The sequence below is a fragment of the Micromys minutus genome (genome assembly GCF_963924665.1).
Source record: "Micromys minutus genome assembly, chromosome: X".
NCBI classification, from domain to species: domain Eukaryota; kingdom Metazoa; phylum Chordata; class Mammalia; order Rodentia; family Muridae; genus Micromys; species Micromys minutus.
In genome coordinates, this window is record NC_137970.1 from 91,889,445 (window position 1) to 91,912,475 (window position 23,031).

The 23,031-nt window shown below is 41.1% G+C and overlaps 1 protein-coding gene across 5 annotated transcripts in view; it reads right to left on the bottom strand.

Moving 5' to 3' along the window:
- Positions 1 to 23,031, bottom strand: part of TMEM255A (transmembrane protein 255A) — a gene marked incomplete at both ends in the record, with an annotated part of 50,796 nt that overhangs the window by 7,026 nt on the left and 20,739 nt on the right. For 2 of the 5 annotated variants that reach the window (XM_080910377.1, XM_080910374.1), the window contains 5 exons: positions 2,342 to 2,485; positions 9,941 to 10,103; positions 18,306 to 18,394; positions 18,778 to 18,849; positions 20,578 to 20,646. In XM_080910377.1, the coding sequence (XP_080766503.1) occupies positions 2,342 to 2,485; positions 9,941 to 10,103; positions 18,306 to 18,394; positions 18,778 to 18,849; positions 20,578 to 20,646 (537 nt within the window). The remainder of the gene's footprint in view (positions 1 to 2,341; positions 2,486 to 9,940; positions 10,104 to 18,305; positions 18,395 to 18,777; positions 18,850 to 20,577; positions 20,647 to 23,031) is intronic. The other 3 variants (XM_080910375.1, XM_080910376.1, XM_080910378.1) reach the window with 3 other exon arrangements.

Consider the following 23,031-nt stretch of genomic DNA (forward strand, 5'->3'; position numbering starts at 1 on the left):
AGGGTCGGTATCGTTAATTTATCCCAAAAAGAAGAATCTATAGGCATTCAGATTCATAGCTTCTCCAAAGAATTCTTCAAAGTCCTCTCTGGAAGAGCAGTTATGGGTAAATATGCTTCTCCTCCTCTTGTGAACTTGAAGTCACTTAACCTCGCCATTATTTTGTCATCACAACTTGACAAATTGCAGTGGCAAGAGTATTTTATTGATGTATAATTGCTCAGAAAATAATACTTGTTATTGAAAAGTAGACAGCCAGGCTTATATCCTCCTCTACATTTTAACCTCATGGGTTAATATGTAAACTTGGGAGGCTAAGGCAAGAGGATCATGAGTTCAAGGCCAGCCTGTCTATAAAGTGAGACCGTACCTCAAACAAACAAACATGAAAAAAAAGAGGATTTTAGAATCATTGATATTCTTGTTACAAACCCAGAATGGAGTGGGGTTTATTTTTAGGGTAAAAACATAGATGCTCTTTAATTTTTAAATATATACACATATGTCCAAACTTACACACACATGTGCATGTACATTTTATTTGTGTGCATGCCCACAGGCATGCCACTTGTGGAAACTGGTTCTCTCCTTCCATCATGTGGGTACCAGGGATTGAACTCAGTTCATCGGGCTAGCCTTTCTATATAATCCAATCCCTGGGACATTCAAGGCAAAATGAGAGAACAAGTTGTCCTCTGTGGAACACACATGTATCTCCACAGGCAACACACACACACACACACACACACACACACACACACACACACCTTTTTTTTAAAGAAAAAGAGAAAGAAAGGGAAAGGGAGAGAGAAAGCGAAGAGTCTTCTTGATTTTCAGCCCACAGCCTCTTTAGTGCAGAAGTGTTTGCTTTAATATGTAGGCCTAAAGGGATGGGGCCATCTCTGTAAACATCAACATAGCTAAATTCTCTTAAAGGATAAACTTGTTGTCTCTGTCACTACTGACATTGTGCTCTTCCTGAACATAGTTACCACCTGGATTAAAAACAAACAAAGAAACAATACGAGAGCTGTCTTTCTATAGCTACAAGGCTTTAGTGCAAATTTCAACATAAGGCTTTTTCTCAGACTTAAAGAGTTGTCCTGGTAGTGATACTGTATTTGATGGGAGTGAACAAGTCTATGTTTGTATTACCCTGCTATAAAGCTGCAGACCTCTCCAAACCACAGGCAACTACAGTTTTAAAGTTCAACTATTTTGGTAAACTGAAGCTGAAATCAGGTTCCCTAAAGATTTCTAACCAAACATTAGCTACAAATAGCTCCAGAAAGTTCGTGTCCCCTTGCATTGTTTATGGGCTCTAATCAATTGAAGCAAAAAAAAATCATTTTGAGTTTCATTCCTTTAAAAGGATTTTCCTATGGTCTCTGAGTTTTGGGTTGACCAGATTTTAGTGTAACTTGATTCTTGTTTGGTAAATGGTTTTCAGAGGCTCCCCTAAAACAAAGACCTGGTCTTTGTTCAGATGGGGCTGATTTGGTCTCCAGCACTCTTAGGAGATGATGCAATGTTTACAAGCACAATGTGACCAGTTGGTCACAGACTAAAGCTTCCAAAACTGTGACTGGGAATAGCCCTCTCCCGTTTAGAAGCTTATTTTAACCTCGTGGGTTCATATGTAAGAACTCATTTGATGTCTTTTCCCAAAGTGCCTCCTCAGTCTGTGCTCTGCACACAGTGAATCCATTTCTCTGCACTTAGGCACAGCTCAAAAGAAAAAGGTTGAAAGTGCGAATTTGGTAACCCCCTTTCTGACCTGTATGAGAAGACAAACCAACAAAGAAACGAAACAAAACAGAAAACAGGGAGTGTTGTAAAGAAATATTTTCTCTATGTTGTTCTAGTTGGATACTTGAAAAGACAGAGGAACTTCCTCTTTGGAGGTTTGATTCACACTTCTTTGTGGCTCAGGGCTCCCTTATGTCAAGCTTCAGGGCTATCTATGCCTCTCCCTATAGCAAAAGCCAGTGTCAAACCGGGATCCATACTAAATTATTCAAGCTGTCATCTACCAGCCAAATTCTTCTCTTGGTGTATTTAAATACAATTTGGGATACCTTACTCTTATCTTCCTCCTCTGTTTTCTTCCTATTTCTCTTCTTCTTTCATGCTCTGCCCACTTATCTATGTCTTCCATCCCTGCTGGTCCTTAATCTACTCACTGATTCCTACATACTGATGATGGCTAAGAGGAACTGGGCTAATTCCTATCAATTCCAAAAACAGAGGGAAGATTCTAGAAATAATTCAAGGACAATAAAAAGGACTGGGTTACATCTCAGGGGAAAAAGGAGTCTTTTTTTTTTCCTTCCAAGCATACCTGAAAGTCATAAGCAGAATACGGTGGTAGATGTGGAGGGCTATGGTAGTAGGTATTGTACGATGCCACTTGGGGACGCGCATAGTAAGAAACAGTTGGATGGGCATTTTCAACAGAGCAGTTCAATGCTGGAAGAGTAGGGTTCTGCAGAAAAACAAGTTATAAACAACACATTACACACCATCATCAGTAGGTGAGTGGTTAAATAAGCCATAACACAGATATATAACAGCATAGCTCCCAGCTATCAATAAGCAAATATTCAGACCTATATTTAGTAACAAAGGTTTCCAGAGTATACTGTTATTTTTCATGTGCATGAGTCTTTTGCCTGTGTGTGTGTATGTATGTGTATCCCTGTGTGTGCCTGATAGCTGAGGTGGCTGGAAGAGGATGTCAGATTGCTTGGAGCTGGAGTTACAGATGATTGTGAACTGCCCTGTGGGGATTGGAATACCCACATATTCTAATAGTGAATTGTGAGAAGTGAATAGAGTTTTCTTAACTACTGTGGAGCTAGAGATATAGTTCAGCAGTAGAACATTTGCCTGGCATTTGCAAGGCCTTGGATTCAATCCCCAGTACTTCAAAAAGAAAGGCTACTCTGATAAATTAATATACTGCGCTCTACTTCATGTTCTAAAAATCTCAGTTTTGTGTGTGTGTGTGTGTGTGTGTGTGTGTGTGTGTATACAAAGAAATTACTCTGGGAAGATTCACTTCAAACTCTTATTTGTAGTTACCTCTGCAGAGGTAATTAATATTAGGAAGAAAATGGAAACTCTTACTTTTTAATATATAAGCCAATGTTTTTGCAATTAATACATAGCATGTCATTTTGTCAAGCTTTTCTTTTATATTTATGTATTTCATGTTATGTGTATGTTTTGCCTGCATGTATGCATGTGCACCACATCCGTGTGCATGCCTAGTGCATGTCAGATGGTCCAGAACTAGAGTTACAGATGGTTGTGACTCACCATGTGGGTGCTGGGAACCCAACCTTGGTTCTCTGCAAAAGCAACAAGTGCTCTTAACCACTGAAAAATCTCTCCAACCCCCTCCACCTTAAAAAAGATTTATATTTATTTACATGTGCAGGTGCCTGCATATGAACATGTGAGGATGTGTCCATGGAGGTCAGACAATGGCATTAGATCTCCTGGAACTGGACTTACATATTGTTGTGAGCCATCATATAGGTGTTAAGAACTGAACTTGCATCTTCTCCAAGAGCAAGTGTCCTTAGCCTCTGAGCCATTTGTCCATGCTTCCCCCAAACACACACACAACTTTTTATCTTGAAAAATCCAAATCCACAGACATATTGAAATCATTTTGGTAATGCTTTCATTCTTTTTGCAGATAAAACAGTGTATGAATGATTTTTCTGTCATTATAATCTGCTGGCAGATGTAGCCTTTTCACAGCCAATGCCACTGTTATCCAGGATAGAGGCCGGCTCATTAGTTCCCAAGTAGAAGTATGCTTTGTACCACATGGATCGAAGCACAGGGTCAGTGTTTTCCTTTTTATGAGGCAACTGGACCGTACCACCAGACAGAAGAACTGGTAAGGATGAGTGAGTTCAAACTCCATGAAAGCCAAAGTTGAGAACAGGAGGAGTGGGGCTAGCTCCCTGCCACAGTCTCCCTCATCTGGAGCTCATAACCATGACATTCCACTGAAAGGAGCAAGACAATCAGTCACTGTAGCATAAAAAACTGGAGTTCTCCATGCTAATGAGGTATCTAGATAGGTCCAGAGTGTTCAGTCAATGAACTTCCCTTCCTGGGTATTCCTCCCCCCCCAAAAAAAAGGTATTTAATCCTTGGTTTTGCCCTGAGTACAGTATATACATTCCATTCACCACCAAATAAAGCAGTTTCAACAAGCAAGGACCATCTCTTCAAGTGGGGGTGGTGGCTCAGTGTAAGGGGTAGAGCCTAAATCTTGGAGAGGGCTTCTCTCTTTTAGTCCTTCTCTCTGTACTCTTGGCACTCACTCAAAACCAAAGTGGGTTCCACCCTTGTCTAGGCTCTGCCTTCCCCATCCTGCCGGGCATGCAGATGTCATAACGGTAAGCAGAAACCAGGGGCCAGTTACCTGGGTACAAAGTCTGCTAACCAAGCAATCATCCCAGAGTTCACTGTTTCCTAGCTGGGAAAGCACAGACTCAGGACCCCCATTATGGACTGGGGGACTGTGTTCTGCCTCCCCTCAGTACTCTGTTGGCACTTTGGGCACTCCAGTGTCAAGGCAGACACACAGCCCCTCACTTTTCTATCTTCTATGTCATGGAGCCCTCTTCCATTTGCATGGATAGTCAAGAACTGTCTGAAAGATGGATGTCTTCCTTCTAGTATATATAGACACCACGTTAACACTGAGCAGGAGCTACCTCTGCAGCAGTGAAAGTGTGGGTAGGTTTTGGCATGCATCAGGGTGTTGGCAGGGAAACTCCATTAGGGAAAGTTTCCACACAGTTCTGTTGCTCTGTTGCTTGGACTGGGTTACAGTTTAGATGCCTAAGGGTGTCAGATCTACAGACCCCAGTCATTAAAATGCACCTCACAGACACCTCGTGTATGGGAGAGGTCTGAGATCTTGCCTTACTTTACAGAGGAAGAACCCTGAGAAGTCTCATTATCTCTCCACCAAAATTCCAAGTAGACATTTCACCACCGAGGAAGTACTAGAGTTTCTTTGGTCTCCTATCCACCTCAAACATATCCTGCCAGCTGTTACAAAACAAAACTATTTATCTAAATAAATCAAGCCTGACCACAGGAAAGCAATCCAACAATGTAAACTGTGTCTGTAAAAAAAAAATCCTGTGTGTTTAGTAGGTCACAGGTCCAGGATCGTATCTGAACGAAAGTTAACTATTACAGAGAAAGAAGCAGAGAAGAAACATCAAAGGAAGACATCAAAGGAAGGGTGAGAGTGAGAGAGTGAAAGCTGCTGAAGAGTCCAAGCTAGAGAGGATAGAGAAGATGGGCAGGGCAGGGGCGGGGGAGGTGGAAGAGATGGGCAAAGATGATCTGCTTCTGTTTCAAATATATAACTAGGATCCGAAAACATGCTTGTCAGTACTTATGTGTACGCATGCGAGAAAGAGAGAGACAGAGACAGACAGACAGAGAGGAAGAGAGAGGGGGGGGAGAGAGACCAGAGACAGAGACACAGAGAGAGGGAGACAGAGTGATCGAGAGCTTCCTAAGTAGCATCTCTGGTTTAGAATAAATTAGAAGACAAAGGTCACGGACTTTGAAAAGAATGGTGCTTTTATTCTTCTCTAACTTATTCTAAACCAGAGATGCCACTTAGGAAGCAGATGCACTGGCCAGTTCCTTAGGGCACCCTCGAGCACTTCTGCTTAAGGTGTGAGAATATCCTTTTTCATTTCAGGACTCTGCAACAACTCTGAAAGAAAAAAAAAAAAAAAAAAGAAGTGGCTCCTGGCCTATTGTATGGAAGTTCTGCCAACTCACAGCTGTGGCTCCTACCTTTCCATCAGCCAGTACCCTTGAGCCTCCCTACAGACTACAGAGCACTGTAATAAAGGAGCAGACATGCCAGGCTCCAACTCCATTTGGACCTAGGCCAAGGGTTTTGTTTTGGCTCACACATTTATATTCTAGAAATTTCTACATCATGTTCTCATATCGATGACATCATCTCCTTGGTGGCCTCATGTTCTACCCCCACTAGAATTCCATTGTTCCATGAACCAACTATCTTTTGCCATGATTTTTTGTTTCATTTTTTTTTTTTCTTTTCTCCTATGGGTGTTTGATAGAGCTCCTAGGCTTATGGTTTAATAATATTCAGTATTTCCTTGGCTCTCCATCCTTACTGTTAAGGAAGCTCCAGAGCAAATAGCAGGTAGTGTTTGTTACAAAACTTGAAGAAGCGGAAGAGACCGGGCAAATGTCAGTGTGAGGCAGGAAGGTTGGGGTGGAAGGAGCAAGAGTTGATCTGGGCTACAGTCCAAGATCTGCTACTTAGTTCTGGGCAAGTCTCTTGAGCCTGCTTGATCTGTTTTCTCATATATTAAATGGTCTGAGTACTTAATATCTACCTGAGGAGAGTATCTAAGCTAGATAACGAGGATTAAACAAAAATACATGCACAGAGCCCTTTTTAAAGAGAGTGTGGCCACTATCAGAACTATCAACAGAATCCACTATCCTCTGCATATAAAAAAATAACCAAAGGGAAGAATTCAAAGATAAATCTATACATATGAGCTTAATTGATTTTTTACAGGAGAACTAAGAGCCAAATAGGGAAATATCAGTCCCTTAAACATATGTGTTGTAGTAAATCACACATTTGATAAAGGTCTAGTATCTGTAACAGGAGAAGAGTTCCTAGGACTCAACAGCAAAAAGATGAAACACTCAAAAGAAGAAATAAAGAAAAGGCAAAGCCAGGCATGGTAGCACAAGGCTATAATTCCATTTATCAGAAGACTGAAGCAAGAGGATTATGCATTTGGGGCTAGCTGGGCTACAGAGTAATACCCTGTCTAAAAAAAATAGAAAATTATAGATAGGTAGGTAGGTAGGTAGATAGATAGATAGATAGATAGATAGATAGATAGATAGATAGACAAATAGATGTCAAAAGCTAAGATATACAATTTTCTAAAGAAGGTATACAAATTGTCCACATGCACATGAAATAGGCCTGACATCATTGGCTATTATAGAAAGGCAAGTCAAAATTATAGTGTTGTTCATACTAGAATCTTCTGCTAATGAGTTTATAGAGAAGTTGGAATTCTTGTATATTACTGGCAAGAATATAAAATGATATCTGATGAGAAAAATAGATTGGCTTCCTCTCTGAAAGCTAAGTATAGAAACATCATAAAATCAAACGATTCCACTTTAAGTTTATATGAAAAAAAAACTGGAAATTTATATGAATGTTTGTAACAGAATTTCTCAGTACCCAAAAAGGTGGGAACAAATGTCCATTGATAGATTTTTAAAGATTTAAATAAATGTAATATATATTATTTAATACATTTAAATAAAATGTGGCATGCCCATAGAATGAAATATTATTCGGCTGTTAAAAGACATGAACCACTGCTGTGTGCCGGAAGGCAGATGACTCCTAAAATTCTGTAAAGTAAAAGGAGTCACCCAGAACTGCATGTTTTATATTAATCCATTTGTAGGAAACACCCAGAAGAGACATATCCACAATGACAGCAGATGAGTGAATTCTGATGGTTCGGGACAAAAGGAATAAGGTTACATGGTTACAGGTTTCATTTAATGAAAAGGCCATAGATCTAAGTTGAGATGATAGCCATTTGTCATTTTGAATGTCCTGAATGTCACTGAATTGTACATTTCAAATAGGATTGCTATTGTTGAGATGTCCTCCTGGATTTCTTTAAGGTGTGGGAAATCTTTGGTTTGAAGAGAAGTCCCAAACCTTGGAAGGGCTGTATTTCTTATAACATCACCATCTCATTCCTTCTCTCCAACTTGCATAATTTTCTTTGAAAAAAGTCATCTTTCTCAGGCACACTTTGACTTCACATCCCAATTCCTTCTGTCACCATGGAAACTGATCAAATCATTAACTCAGAGAGGTTACATAATAGAAGGTTTTAACCCCCATGTGGCATGTTATCTAGCATATATAAAATGTTATTATCTGTGGCTAGAGAGATTGTTCAGTGGTTAAGAATATATATTGTTCTTGCAGAGGACCCTAGTTCAGTTCCCAGCACCCACAGCAGAAAACTTACCACCACTTGTAAGTCTAGCTCCAGGAGATGCCCCTAACCTCAGGCACATATACATACATACATACATACATACATACATACATACATACATACATACATACACATAAATAAATAATAATAATGTAAAATAAATAAAATCCTAGCTTTGAAATTACCTTATTTTTAATTATCTTAATTTCAAAAATAGAGAAAGAGGGGGCAAAGTCTATCAGAAAACATGGAAGAAAAAGAAGAGGAACCATAAGAGAAAGAAGTAGAAGAAAAACAGTAGAATTTTTACCTCTGTGACTTTAGGGGTCAACTTGCAGGTAAACCCTGTAAAGCTGCCTTCATTCATCAAAGCAGCCCCTCCACTGGGTCTGAAAAGCTCTTCCTGTTCAGGAATCCCCACCTGCTTCTGGGAAAAGCCTCCAAGAACAATGGCATTTTCTTTCTCCATAAAAACCTAAACCCAGAAACACCTATGTCTCCTTCAATGCTTACCATACAGACTTCTTAATGCTCTGGTTTTCTGAGGTAAGAACAGAAGAAATGAGAAATATGCATAAGGGAAAGGGAGAGAAGAGAGACTGATAGACTAGGGGTGGACACAGAAGGGTTTTTATGACAGTCACCAGCTGGAATGGCCAATATTCCTAAGCAGTTCAATTCTTCAGGGGACTTTGTGACCAAAACTCTGTTGTTTCTTTTACCTTTGGGGCCATTAATTTTACCATTGCCACCTTTCCACTATTTAGGGCTAAATTAGAGACTGCTGTTTAGGATCCTGTTCCTTGGGGACCCTAAAGGGGACATAAACAACCAAGGATCTATGAGTTGCTTATCTCACTTCTTAGATCAAAAGAAAATCCCTCCTAGGCACAAAATCATTTCCTAAGGGTATGTGAAGCAGTCCTCAAGTCCATCTACAGACCTGAGTCACCTGGAGTGAGCTCAAGAATCCATTGCTAGATGGGTTTCCATTTACATCAGCTGAGTCGGAATGTCTGGAGAAGGACTCAGGTGTGTGGATTTATTTTGCTTTGTTTCACTTTGTTTTTGATAGTCCAAGCAATTCTAATATGAAGCAAGGTTAATAACCATGGCTCAAAACTAACATCCTCATAATTGGAGATTAAAGGTTACCAACAGAGCAAATAAATTATAAGAACTGTTTTGAAAGCAATCCACTGTTATCAAGGGAACATGCATTACTGAGGGTTGTGGGTGCTGCTGCGCATTTGCAGTCATGAGCACAAAGCTTCCAAAGAGACGAACAGGAATGTGGGTAGTCTGAGGTTGAAGGCAAGTCCTGGCAGATAGCTTAGCCTGGGGCTGAGTACAAGAAAAAGAGAGCCTAGATGCATTTAGTGTAGAAACTCCATGATGCGATTCCTGTAGGAGACTAGCATTAGCCTACAGCTAAACATAAATCTCTTTCCTTCGTTGTTTCCCAGAGATCATTAAGAGAAACCTAAGTAGGAAAGTTTCTGGTAAAAGTCTTGGGGGAAGGTATGATGGATTGTTTACAGGGGCAGAGTGAACAAGAAGACTGAAAACCCCCTCCCACTATTGCACTCCTAAAATATGCCTCAAGATACCGGCAAGTTCACATTCACAAATATATATATACACATACACACACACACACACACACACACACACACACACACACACATATATATATATATATATATATATATACAAATTGGTGGCACTTCTCACTTCAACTTGAGATATTTGAAGGCAGCTGCATACGTTACATTCTGATTCAAACATCCTAGCCATGTTCACAATCGCCAAACAGAAGTCACTGTGAAATGGAAAGTCACTTTCTTTCTTACCATATCCTTAAATCCCCCAAGGACCGCAGCAGTAATGATACCCAGGAACAGGCCGACAATGTTGAGGATGGTGGCAGACCAGAGTAGGTGGTACAGGTGGATGATGTCCTGGCAGCTGCTGACATCAATGTACTCATAGTACCCGCCGGTGATTTCCACCCTGCTGCATGGGGGAAAGCATAATGCAGTCAGTCTCCAAGAAGCAGAAAACCTTCCTCCCTCGCCCTCACCACTAGGATGTGACTACTGTGTAGCTCAGGACAAAAAAGCTGCCTAGGCATATGGGGAGCTGTTGTAAAGGGCATCATTGTAGTTTGCTTGGTATAACACAATAATAAATCAAAGTGTGATTGGCATTTATCTAAAACACAAAGTGTTGCTTGTCAGAGAGTCTCTTGTAGTCATCACTAACACTAGCTTTAGATAGCATTTATTTTTTTATTGGATAGTCTCTGTATTTGCATTTCAAATGTTATCCCCTCCCCCTCACTCCCATCTTCCTCCCCCTCCCCTTTATTGACATGTGCATCACTAAGGTACAGTGCTTAGCATGACACATATGTCACTTCAGTAAATATCACCTGTTCAATATGGTAGCTACTAGTTACATGTGGCATTTTTTTATTAAGTACACTTTAAAGTTCAAGCATTTAGTGTTTTCATGTTCCAAGTGCTTTCATAGGCATATGTACATAGTAGCTATTGGACTAGACAGAACATATTATAAAACCTTTCTGTTATCACAGCAGTGCCTGTCAACACTGCAAACGCACACAGTAATCCACAAGGTAGATGAGCAGTTCTCAACCTGTGGGTCACATCACTCTTGGGGGTTAAATGACCCGTTCACAGGGTCACCTAAGGGCATAGGAAAACATACATATTTACATTATAATTCATCACGGTAGCAAAATTAGAGTTATAAAGCAGCAATGAAAATAATTTTATGACTGGGGGTCAGCACAGCATGATGAAATGTATTAAAGGGTTACAGCATCAGGAAGGTTGAAAACACTGGTAGATGATGTTAGAATCCCACATTTCAAATGATGAAAGTGAAGTCCAGGGAGGGTAAGGACTGCGACTAAATCCTGAGTGGTAAAGCTGAAATCTGTTTTAGGTTTCAAAGACTTCAGTATCTCCTCAATCAAAACCAACCAAATAATTCCACCAACCTGCCCCCAAAACCCCAGTGTTTTAATATACTACTAAAACTGAGATGTAACACAAAACTCAGACTATCACTCTTAGGAGAGGTCCCCCTGGCTACTTTGTCTAAAGATGCCTATACTGACCCTAATTACTTGGGGTCACATCACTTGATACAGACTGATTTGTGCTCTCCCTCCACAAATACATATGTGAAAGACATAATTCCTGCAGTTTCTGCATCTCCCAATTCAATCTGCCATGGATTGAACATTTAAAACATGGGTCTGTACTAAACATACATAGACCATTTTCTGTTGTTATTCCATAAATAATACAGCATAATGCCTCATGTCATGACATTTACAATTAGAAATTATTAGTAATCCAAAGGCAATTTATAATATACAGAAATCTGTGTGTAAGTTATGTGGAGATAGTATCCATTTCATAGGAAGGCCTTTGGTCTTTGTATCAATAGGGGAGAGGGACTTAGAGTCAATCCTTTCCCTCATGCCAAGAGATGGGTGACAAGATAATAAACTCACTAGTTTGGTAAGCTCAACTTGGGTGCAATAATTTCTTTGGTCTACCTCTGCTCTTTCAGGGGTGAACAGACATTTGTTCATATCTCAGGGGGGAAAAAGCTCATGCAACTGCTGTACATGACACACATTTGGTGCTGCATACATACTCGATAAATGAACTCATTGGAAATCCGTATCCTCTGGGATATTGCTAAGCAGGTAACCTGAAACACTGTGCTTAAGGACATATGCAATGTCCTAGCATCCAAAGGCAGTTCCCTGTTAGAGGAACGCCAAAAATAAAAAACAAACAAAAACCAAAGGTTAATCTCCAAAATGAATCAAAGAGGGATTATCCGTGCAAGAAAAGTTTTTCAAGTTTACAAATAAATTTAACTTAGGATTCTTTAAAATGAATTTCTCTGAGGAATTAAAAATCAGTGTGAAGCGGTGCCTACATCAGGATCACCAATGTGTGTGTCTATGTGTATCTGCCTGTATGTGTCAATTGTATTCATTGTGTGTGGTTATGAGTGTGTGTGTGCGCGCGAGAGTGTGCATATGTGCTTACAGAAGCAGCAGAGAACATTGGATCCCCAGAAATTGAAATTACAGGCAGAAAAACCTGACCTTGGCTCCCCCAGTGACCTTATCAAACAGCTCACAAATGCCTTTAACTCCAGTTAACCATTAAACTGTGTCTCCAGGCCCTCGTGGTAGAATTTTAAGGATATTTTGATTCATCTGAAACTGCATTTTAGTATTTTTACGAATCTATCTGGAGACCCCACTCAAAAGCATACCTTTTTTGTCTTATGAGTCGGCACTGATGCTGGGGAAGGAGCGTGTACACATTGCTTACTACCCCCAAAAGATGCTACTGTTCCGGTTCAATCCCTTTGAAAAGGACAGGTATGTGTCTAAGGGTAAGTGTGGGGTTGTAGGGGCATATTAGATAGAGGCTTGGAGTCACCTTCTGACACATCCTTCCAATTATCTTTGCCTACCTCCTAATCTACTGAGAGTAAGTGGACAGAGTGTGTAGAAAGGCATTATGCCCTAGCAAACTCTGGAGTCAGGCTGCATTAGAACCCTGACTATAACTTTTATGGCTGCCTGACAGAAACATTCTTAACTTCTCTGAGCCTGGGAGATTTAATGAGAATGAGATGACAGTGACAGGAAATGGCTTAGTGTACAGAAAGCTTCCTTTGTAGACTTGATGACCTGAATTATATCCTCAAAATGTACATTTTAAAAGCCAGATGTGGTGGCAGCATCAATCCCAGCTCTTCTATGGCAAAATGGAAGGTGGAACCAGAATTGTCCAGAAGTTTGTAGACCAGCTAGCAGAGACAGAAACAAGAGAGGCTCTGTCTTGTTAAAATGGAACGCAATATCTGACCCCTAGAAGTTGCCCTCTGACATCCACACATGTAGCAAACACAGGCACGCGCGCGCGCACGCATGTGCACGCACAAACACACACACACACACACATACACACACACACACACACACACACACATTAAATTTAAAAGACTGTGTATAAAGCAGTACTTTAGCCCATAACATAGTGACATTTTTTTTCCTTATGAGAGCCATTGTCTGAAAACATAATTCAGACCTTTGAACCACATGCTTAAAGACACTCATGCTGTAAGGACACATGCCCCAGCATGGAAACATGAGTAGTTCATTTAAGAGTATAGAATAATTTGTGACTTGACATATATAGCTCAGTGGTAGAGCATTGCCTAGCATGCACAACTTAGCATGCACAGGTTAGGCACCCCCAAAAAGAAATGATTTTCCAGAAGGCATAGTTGGTTTCAATTTGAGTGGGTTCAGCAGCTACTTAAAATTTAAAAACTGATCCATGAAGTAAAAGAAAGTTAATGCTTAATTATAGTATGGTTTTAAGCAAATTAATGTGGTTTGCTTCTGTTTGAGAGTCATGATTTCATTTGGTCCATTTTCTGAGAAAAAAAAAATTCCCTAAAATTGTATTTTTTGCCTTCTTATTGACCTCACCCCTGTGCCCCCTAGACTGCAAGCCACTCCTGGCAGACTCTATCGGTGCTCAATTAATCTTCCTAAAATATTTCTGAAACTTAAAGCCATTTATTTTTCTCAAAACTTTTTCACGATCAGCAAGGTGAGACACAAAGTGATCCAGAGCTGATGAGAATACTCAGAGGGGAAAGGCGTTTACTGCCAAACCTGCTGACTCAAGTTCAATTCCCAGAACAACTTCCACAAGTTGTCATCAAATGTGTACATGTGCACTGTGGCATGTACACAAATACAAACACACACACTCACATACACAAACACACACACACACATATAAAATAAAACTTTAAATGAAAAATTACTCAAATTTTAATCTGCCATAATCTGAGTTAGAATGGAGTCTATACTCTAGCTAAGTGTAGTTCTTAGCAGGCCCAGACTAGAAATGCTAGAAACTTATTCAAAACCTATCCTCAGATTTTTTTATTTGTCTTCAGTTCCCCGCCTGTCTAAATCCCACCTTTGGATTAAAGCCTTAATGGTGCCTTCTCAAGGGCTCCAGTGAACACTCACTAGATTTTTCCCTAAACACAAACAGTCTGAGACAGCCTTTCCTTTTCAGTTTGTGGTCATTAGATTTTTGTTTATGCTAATATATGTCGAGAGGCTGCTCTGTGCTGAGTGCTGCACTGCAGCCAAACCCAAGGCCACCGTGATATCTCTGTCGAACTCATAACCTCTCGAAAGCAAGGATCATCTCTTATAGGACATCTCTTTTGTCTCTCTTACTCCCTAGAACAGCACTAGAAAGACTGAAGACCACAGATTAGTAGACAGTGAATGAGTAATGAGTGCAAAGCCTCATTGTTGCATTGGTCGTGAGATAGCTAATCAAATATGGGCTTGTTTCTTCTTGCACTCACTCCACTTCCTGGGTGGGCCTAAAAAGGCAAAAAAAACCTCCTTCAAGTTACTACTTAACACACAGGAAGTGGCAGCTGATCTTGGGGAAAGCAGGAAGGCATCTTTCTGTTCTTCAATAAGACAACATCTTTGCTTGAAGTGATAATTATTCTCCTCTTGTCTTCTCTCTCCCCTTCCCCCTCTGTCTCTGTCTCTCTCTCTCTCTCTCCCTCCCCTCACTCCCTCCCTCTTTCTCTGCCTTCCTTCTTTCTCCCTACCCGCCATCCTTCATATTTTTTAATTCCCTTCTGGTACACCGAGTCTCTAAAGAACACAGTAGCCCCGGCACATAGTAGGAATGCCATAAAGGTTTGTTAGAGGAGGGGAGGAATGGAAGTAAACTGTCCTGTATCATTGTGTTCCCAGCTGAGGCCATACACAAACCACTCCATTTCCTTTAGGTTACACGCTAAAAAACCAATGGTATTGACTTGACCTCTCCAAAGATGAGTGAGTTAGATGGAAGGGAGAGATGCTCTGAAAGGCTGCCGCAGAGAAGCTGTGTCCTAGAGAAAGCCACCTTCCTGCACAAGCCTAAATGGAATAATCTATGTTTGGTATTAAACCTCACCACCCATGACGTCAGTGAAGGTCTGCGGGTTCGAGGGGACAGTAGACACTCTGTTTCTGCAGTGCTGTACAAATGGCTGCCTGATGGTTTTTGTTCCCACTTTTTTTTTTTCTTGGCCTCCTTTCCAGGAAATGGACTGGAGGAGCTGGCAATTGATTAAAAATAGGCTTCGTGTGAGGAAAACAAATATGCATTCGGCAAAATTAAAGTCTCTAAGCCTCAGAATGCTGGTTGCTAGCTATATTTAGGTCTTCAATTTAACTCCCATTGGCTCTGGCTGAAAAAAAAAAAAAAAAAAAAAAAAAAAAAAAAAAAAAAAAAAACACCCTGGGTCAAGGAAAAAGCTTTCCCTTCATCGAGAGTCTGCCCCCTGTTTAGTATTATGGTGTTTTTCTGAATAGATAGAAATCTAAGCAAGTCCTTTTCTATCAGTTTTGCCCTTGAGAGCCTTTAGAAACAGCCTGATCTGTATCTGTCGCCTTGTCTAATATTTTCTTTTCCTGGCGAAAAGGAAGATTTTTTTTTCAACAAATGTCCCTCTATTTTCATCAGCTCTTTAGGTATGCCTATCCCTGTGTTGATGAAATGAAATCATGTCCCCTGCCCTGTGGAAGTCCATAGTTTATATTTCAACTTCTTAACAAATTCCTTTCTTATGTGGTTCATTTACACAATGAAATACTACTCAGATATTAAAACAATGGCATCCTGAATTTTGGCCAGCAAATGGGTAGAACTGGAAAATGCCACCCTGAATGAGGTAACCCAGACTCAGAGGGACATGCATGTATGCATTCACTGATAAGTGGATATTGGCTAGAAAAAGTTCAGAATATCCATAGACCCAAAGAAGCTAAACAATATGGAAGGTCCAAGAGAGGATGTTTGAATGTCACTTAGAAGGGAGAATAAAATAGTTATTGGGGGTGGCTGGAGGGGGAGAACTTGGTGTGAGAGAGGGTGGGGAGCAAAGTGGGTGGGGATCAGGTATGGGAAAAAGGGGGGACTGGGTGAGGGAACAGAAATCAGTACTTTTTCTTAGTGTGGCCTGCCTTTGGAGCCCCTTCCCCTTGTTAGCATTTTTTCTAGGCTCCACCTCCAGTTACTTGGCAACAGGCAGGTATGTCTTATTTGGTATAAAAGGGGCTGTTTGCACCTCCCTCCCTCCCTCCCTTCCTCCCTTCCTCCCTCCTCCTCCTCCTCCTCCTCCTCACTCTCACTCTCTCTCTCTCTCTCTCTCTCTCTCTCTCTCTCTCTCTCTCTCTCTGTGTGTGTGTGTGTGTGTGTGTGTGTGTGTGTGTGTAAAAAATCACTTCTTATATCTCTCCATGGGCCTCCAAATCTCAGACCCTATTCAGTTCATGGCAGCTCCCAGCCCCTACTCCTTGAGGTCATGGATCAGGAAGGAAGGAAGAGAGAGGGAGGTGGAAAAGAGAGGAGCAAAGAGAGGGAGTAAACAGAAAGGAGAGAGTAAAACAAAGAATGAGAATGGAGGAAGTCAGAGGAGGAGACCAACATGAATATTTATGCATCACCCTTCCACCTAGATGATCTTCATGCCTCTCCTTTGAGTCTCTGAATTTCTCTTCCTCTACTGTCATATAGTCCAAGGAAATGAGTCCAAGGTATTAGCAAAGAAAGCAAAAGGGCCAGGGGAACTGCTGCTCTCTGCTTCCAACCTATCAAGGTTTTAATCTTCAAACCAGAAAAACTGGTCCCAGACCACCAACAGGAAGAGAGGTGAAAGAGTACTTCCCTTCCAAGCCTCTCTATCTACATCCATCCACCCACCCCTCCTGAGCTAGTTCTTCTCTTCCTCCCTTGACCTTCTACACTAAGTCTAAAAACAGTCATGCATAGGAAAGCATTAGCCAACAGTATGTTATATGAAGGGCTATTCCCTCGTAATCTGTATCACATTGCTAATTCACCTAATTTGTTCTTTAAAAAAAAATACCTTCTGTTTTTATTGCATCCCAGCCATCTGCAGTGTCTACCTGTTCAAGTTCATTTTCCATGCTGTTATACCTCCATAACTCCCAACTGCCTACATGGTCCAGGTCAAAGTCCTTCCTTCAGACAGTAGGTTCTTTGACATCTCTAGTTCCTGCTTTCATCACCTACTCTATTTTCTATTGTTCTCTCCACTTCTTAAATCCTGACAACTTTTGAGCATATCTTCCCCACCCCCACATGCTTTTAGTTCATATCTTGAACTCTTCCTTATCCTTTGTCCTTCATTACACCACCAGCGTCCTTGCTATCTCCACTAATGCTCACTGAGCTATTACGTTCACATATCAATTTATTTGCCTTTCCTACTAGCCTGACATCTGTCTTCTTAGCACCTGATGTTTTGAAAAAATAACTGCTATTATCCTAATTGGAAGGCAAAGAATTTGAATGGTTTAGCATGACTGCCACCAACCCTACTTCAGAGCCCTGGCTTAAAAACTCTTTTCTTGGCTATTTTCCTGATTTGCCTTCCAGTTTTCTTCAGGTCCCTTCATTCACAAAACCTTTACAAAGTGACATTCCCTTGCCTACTCTGTGTACACAGTTTCTCCCTCACTGATGTCTTCCTGCCTCATTTTTCTTTGAAACTCTATTCACACCTAACATATTACGTATCATATGTGCTTATACTTATATTCTCTCCTCTGCAAGAATATAAGCTTCATGGGACACAGACTTTTGCTTTCATCTCTGCTGCATCCTTGGTGTGTAGTATAGGGCTGGGCACTGAGAAGCTGCTCTGTGAATATTTGTTGCATAGTGTTGAATGTACAAAGAATGCTGGATTTGATTACTACTTGTATGTTCAACTTCTATATGACCTTTAGCCAACTGTGTCTTCCCTCTGAACTTCACTTTTCCCTTCTTTCATGTGATGACGACTCTCCAGACTCTATAAATAAGAATGCACGAACTATAAAGAAAATTAAATGAAGTAACGTTCATGAAAGTAGCCAGTGTGGTGCCTTGCACAGAGAGGGCAAGTAGTACCTGTGAGGTGGAACCTGTGACAGACCAATAGCCACTACTTCTCTAATCCCACCATACCCCCTCACCAGTCTTGGATCTCTTAGCATCCAATATGGTCGAACAATTACTTCTGTGCCCATGACATCAGACTCACTTGCCGCAGTTGTAGAGATCACAGCAGAAGCAGGTGTTGCCCCGGATGCGAGGTGTGCAGAGCCCACGGCTAAGTTGAGGGCAGTTCACCTGAAGACACAGAACAACAATGGGAGAAGCTAGCATTGGACGGGATTGGTCCTCTGGAATTGAAATGTGAGTTAGTGACTGACAGAGACAGAAATGACGGCTATGATCTGCACATACCCATGCAAACGAAAGATGGGGCTAAGAAGGAAGGTCGCAGAACGTTTGCTATGCTTATGTATAAAACAAGCACCTGCATATCTGTAATTATGTTCAGACCCAGCCACAGTCCTTAGTACCCCTCTCATCAGTGATGGAATAATATATGTTATATTAAATGGATATTAGAGAATGAGGGATGAGAATATCAAGACACAGGATGAATGAGGATCTAGTACAAAGGAATATAGAGGGCTCATCACATGCACACTGAAGTACAGTAGTACCTCTTTAACCGCCTGGGTAAGGTTCCTCAAAGCCCTCGTAGAAGGAGTAATTTTGGATGAGGAAGTTATGACCTTATACAGGAAAAATCGAGTTAAGAGAAACAGGATTATAGGCAAACTTATGGAAACTGTTATTAATATTTGTTCAGTTGGCAAATTAACACAAGAAAACTATCACAGTGAAATCAAGAGAATCACTGTATGGTTTGAGTTTGCAAAAACATTTTTTTAAACTTAAAATATAAGGCAGAGTCTGCATTTACCTTCTCTTGCTTGCAAGAATGGTTTTCAAGTTCCCTTCCAAGAAGGGTGCAATAATATACTTTTGCAATTGTTTGCTTTTGTTGCAGAAATATGCATAGTAAACAGGCAGTTTTCTTCATATTGGGTACTTCATCCAAGTGCCTGTTGCCTTTTGATATGCTGTTAGCATACACACACACACACAATTTTATTCCTCCTTCTAACCCAGGAACAATCAGAAAAATGGTAACTTTGTGGTTGCTGACCAACAATGGCGGGAAGCGGATTGTACTACCATAATAAAAGCACATAATATCATGCCTTTGGAGCAAGACTATGACTTTGTCTAACTCCAAGGACACCATTCCTGTTGTATTTTAAGTGGCTCCCCAAAAGGTTATGTGATGTAGTGTCATTTTGCCTCCGCCTTTCTTTTTTCCTTTCCAGTCACAGGTGTGCTATCTTTTAATGTTATTTTTTTATTTTTTCTTTGTTCTTTAAGAAGTTCATACAATGCACATTCATCCTACTTGTCCCCTTTCCTAATTCATTCTGTGCCTATTCCCCACTTCCGTACCCACCCAACTTTGTCTCCTCCCCTCTCTGTAGAGTCTAAGATTTGTGCTGAGTATGTACTCTTGGGTGTATCCTCACAGTGAACGACTTTCTTTTTGTGGTTAACAGATTACCAAATTGTCAACAGTGCCAGAACCATGGGTAGAATTTCATTTGTTGGAATCCACTGGTTGAGCATGGTTTTGTGATTTGCTGAAATGAAAACGCATGCCCCCTCTCCCCCGCCCCCAATGTTACTGCTGCTATTCCTCTAGCTGAGGCAGCAGGGAACACAGGTCATGTGTGGGACAAGAAAGAAATACTCTCAGGATTACTAGGCTGGCCTCTTAGACTAACAAACTGGGCCTTTTTAGAACCTTGAGATAGACCAGATTGCTCAGTCATCCTGATTTACACTCCAGAGCATTCCACATGTGGCATTCGGGCTCTGCCTTCTTAGCACAGTGTCTTGGTGGGATTCATATCTTCTTCCAGCTGAGCACCAATCCAGCAACTGCATCATTATTGGCAGAGATGGGGGAGGGTCACACATTGAGAGACTATGGGTTGGGGTAAGAGGGCCAGCCTATGGCCACAGAACAAAATTAATCTGATTAGGCCTCATGTGGCTCCAATCTATGACATGTCCTCATTAACACTGTGCTTTAACCCACTGAACAAATAGCTCATAACATCAAGTAGTAAGCCTTATGTCTGTGGAAAAAAATAATATAGAAGGTGTGTTTCCTGGCTTAAGAGTTGTCTTAGCAGTTAAGAGCACTTGTTGCTTTTGCAAAGGACAGGGTTCGATTCCCAGCATCCACATGGTGTCTCATAACTATGTGTAACTCCAGTATACATGTGGTGCACATACGTACATGCAGGTAAGACACTCATATGCTTAAAGGAATAAATAAATCTATTTTGGTAAAGAAGGGTTGCTTCATATAAAGCAAGGGACTTTCCCATGAGGTAAAGACATGCAGCATCATTGTGGCTCACCTCCTCAGCTTCCCTCTGGGATGTCTTGGGAACATAGTGGCACCGGTTAGCATAGAGTGGTTTCAAATCCTATAAAGGGAAACACCAAACCAAAAGGGTTTTGGCTTTGTAAAGTTAAACATCAAGAGCCCTGCTTTCTAACATAAGATTTGAAAACACACACACATACACACACACACACACACACACAGAGAGAGAGAGAGAGAGAGAGAGAGAGAGAGAGAGAGAGAGAGAGAGAGAGAGAGAGAGAGAGAGACGCAGTAAATTCTAAAAGCTATCTCTTAGAGGCCTGAGAATGTATGAATCAGGTAAGATCATTCTAATAACTGCTTTCTGCTGAACTACTTCGGTTAATGAGAAACCAGGAAGACTGATTGAAAAATGAGCCTCTTGAAATTTCCTCCTTGGTTATTTTTCCTTCTAGGCTTTGTCTCCTTGTAAACTGTCCCTAGGGAGCAAGACTCAAAACTCCAGGTCATTGCAATATTGCATTTCTAAATAGAGAGAGCATGGCTTTAACTATGAAGTCTCCCACCTGGGAGCTAGAGAGGGGCTGGCTCCCTGCTGGTATGTCTACATCTTTTCAAAAAGGAAGAGGCAAAGGAACCAGTGACTGGAGGATGGGCAGCTACTTAGTTGGCTGTAGATTTTAACTCAACTGTACTGCAAGACATTTTCACCCTCCTACCCAGATAGGTAAAGCTGACAAACTCAAAAAAGTACTTCCAAGGTAAAAAAAAAAAAAAGAGGGGAAAAATGAATGTGGAGATCAAGGACAGTTGATTGGCTCTACTAACTTTCTGATGCAACTCTCTCAGGCATGAGTGTTGGAAAGAAGAGGCAAGTCAGGCACACCTGGAAACTTGTAACTGGAACGTGTTGTCATTTGCACAACTGATGCCAAGCATCCCTGTGGAGTGGTGGGGGGGTGGTCCTTTGGACAAATCACAGTAGGCTAGGACAGTGGTTTATGCAAAATGGCCTTAGGGGCTTAGTTCAAAGTGCCCAGGCACAAAGGGTTTCTCTTTTGCCTTTCCCCTTCTGCCTCATTTCCAGTCCTGATGGTTATCTCCCCTGTACCTGTAATTTAGAATCCCCCATACTTGGCATTGAGTGTTTCTTGCCTTCTATTCTGTGACCCCATCAATGACCCTGGACTTTGCATTAGCTCATGCTCCATAATTCTCTTCGATGTTCAGTGTTACAAAAGTGTATTGCTTGTTAATTCAGTCTGGACTCAGACTAGAAAGAAAGGAGGACTTTCATGCCCTCAACTGGCAGACCTTATTTTCTATGTTGGAGTAACAGCATATTCGTTATTATTGGGCTCAAGAAAAGGTTTGCCCATAGTGCTGGCCAGAGCTCTATATGACCTGGTTTTGCCATGCAGTTACCGCCCTTCAATGAACACAGGGATACGGGATGATTGCCCACTCGCTGTGTGTGGCTGATATTGTACACTTAATCTTCAGAAGAAGGGCAAGAACAGGCAACTTGGGTGAGAAGAGGTCACTGAACCCGAGTTTGCAACCTCTTTAGCCTGAAGGGCTGCCAACCTTGGCAAGAAAAGATGAAAAGGTACTGCTATATATTAGATAACAGCTATGTGGCAGGCCCTTTAGGACATGCTCTTACCCTATTACTTTAATTTCACTCGCTCTCTAACCCTGAAAGGTAAATTTCTATCATAGACATTTAGGAGAGATAGAGAAATTATGACCCAGGAGAGTAAAATGACCTTTTTCAGCTAATGAATGTCCATGGGTGGGAAGATGGAGAAAGAAGAGGAATAGAAAAAAAAATTAGGTCTTGTCAAAGTTCAGATTCACTCAAGCCAAAGAAATATGGCAAGGTGATTTTAAAAGGTCCCACCAACAGGGCAAGCTGGCTTTAACCCACCCAAGTTGGGCTAGGATCTAAATATAACTTTCATTTAAGTAATCCAGATATCTTTGAGAAAATTTCATGTTAAAAGAAACATTTTCTTGAAGGTGCATCCAGCTTTATCTCATGTCATACATTATAACTAAAAGAAGGCAGGTCTGTAGAAAGGAAGCTGAGACTATCCTTTAAAAGAAATGTTTATTGGTAGGGTAGTATCATGGCCTTAGGCAGCCACAATGGGGTCCTGTGGGGACACAGACCATTTAATTCTGTAGCAAGAAGCCACATGGTCCAAACCAACAGACCATGAGGTACCTTTCTCAGGTACCCAAATGATGCTGTTTTTATGACAGAGGTTAGACTGACTCTTACAGGTTTGCTGGTGGCCGGAGCATAAGTTCCACATTACATGAAATGGGCTAGAATTCATAAGGCACTGATAAAGTTAAGTTAAAATCCAAGTTGTCCTAGTCTGGAAATCAGGGTGAGCTGGACTTGTTGGCAGCTAAAAGGGAGCAAGGTGTTGACTCAGGAAGGTGACAGCATGCCTTCTTATCTAGTCTCTGTTGG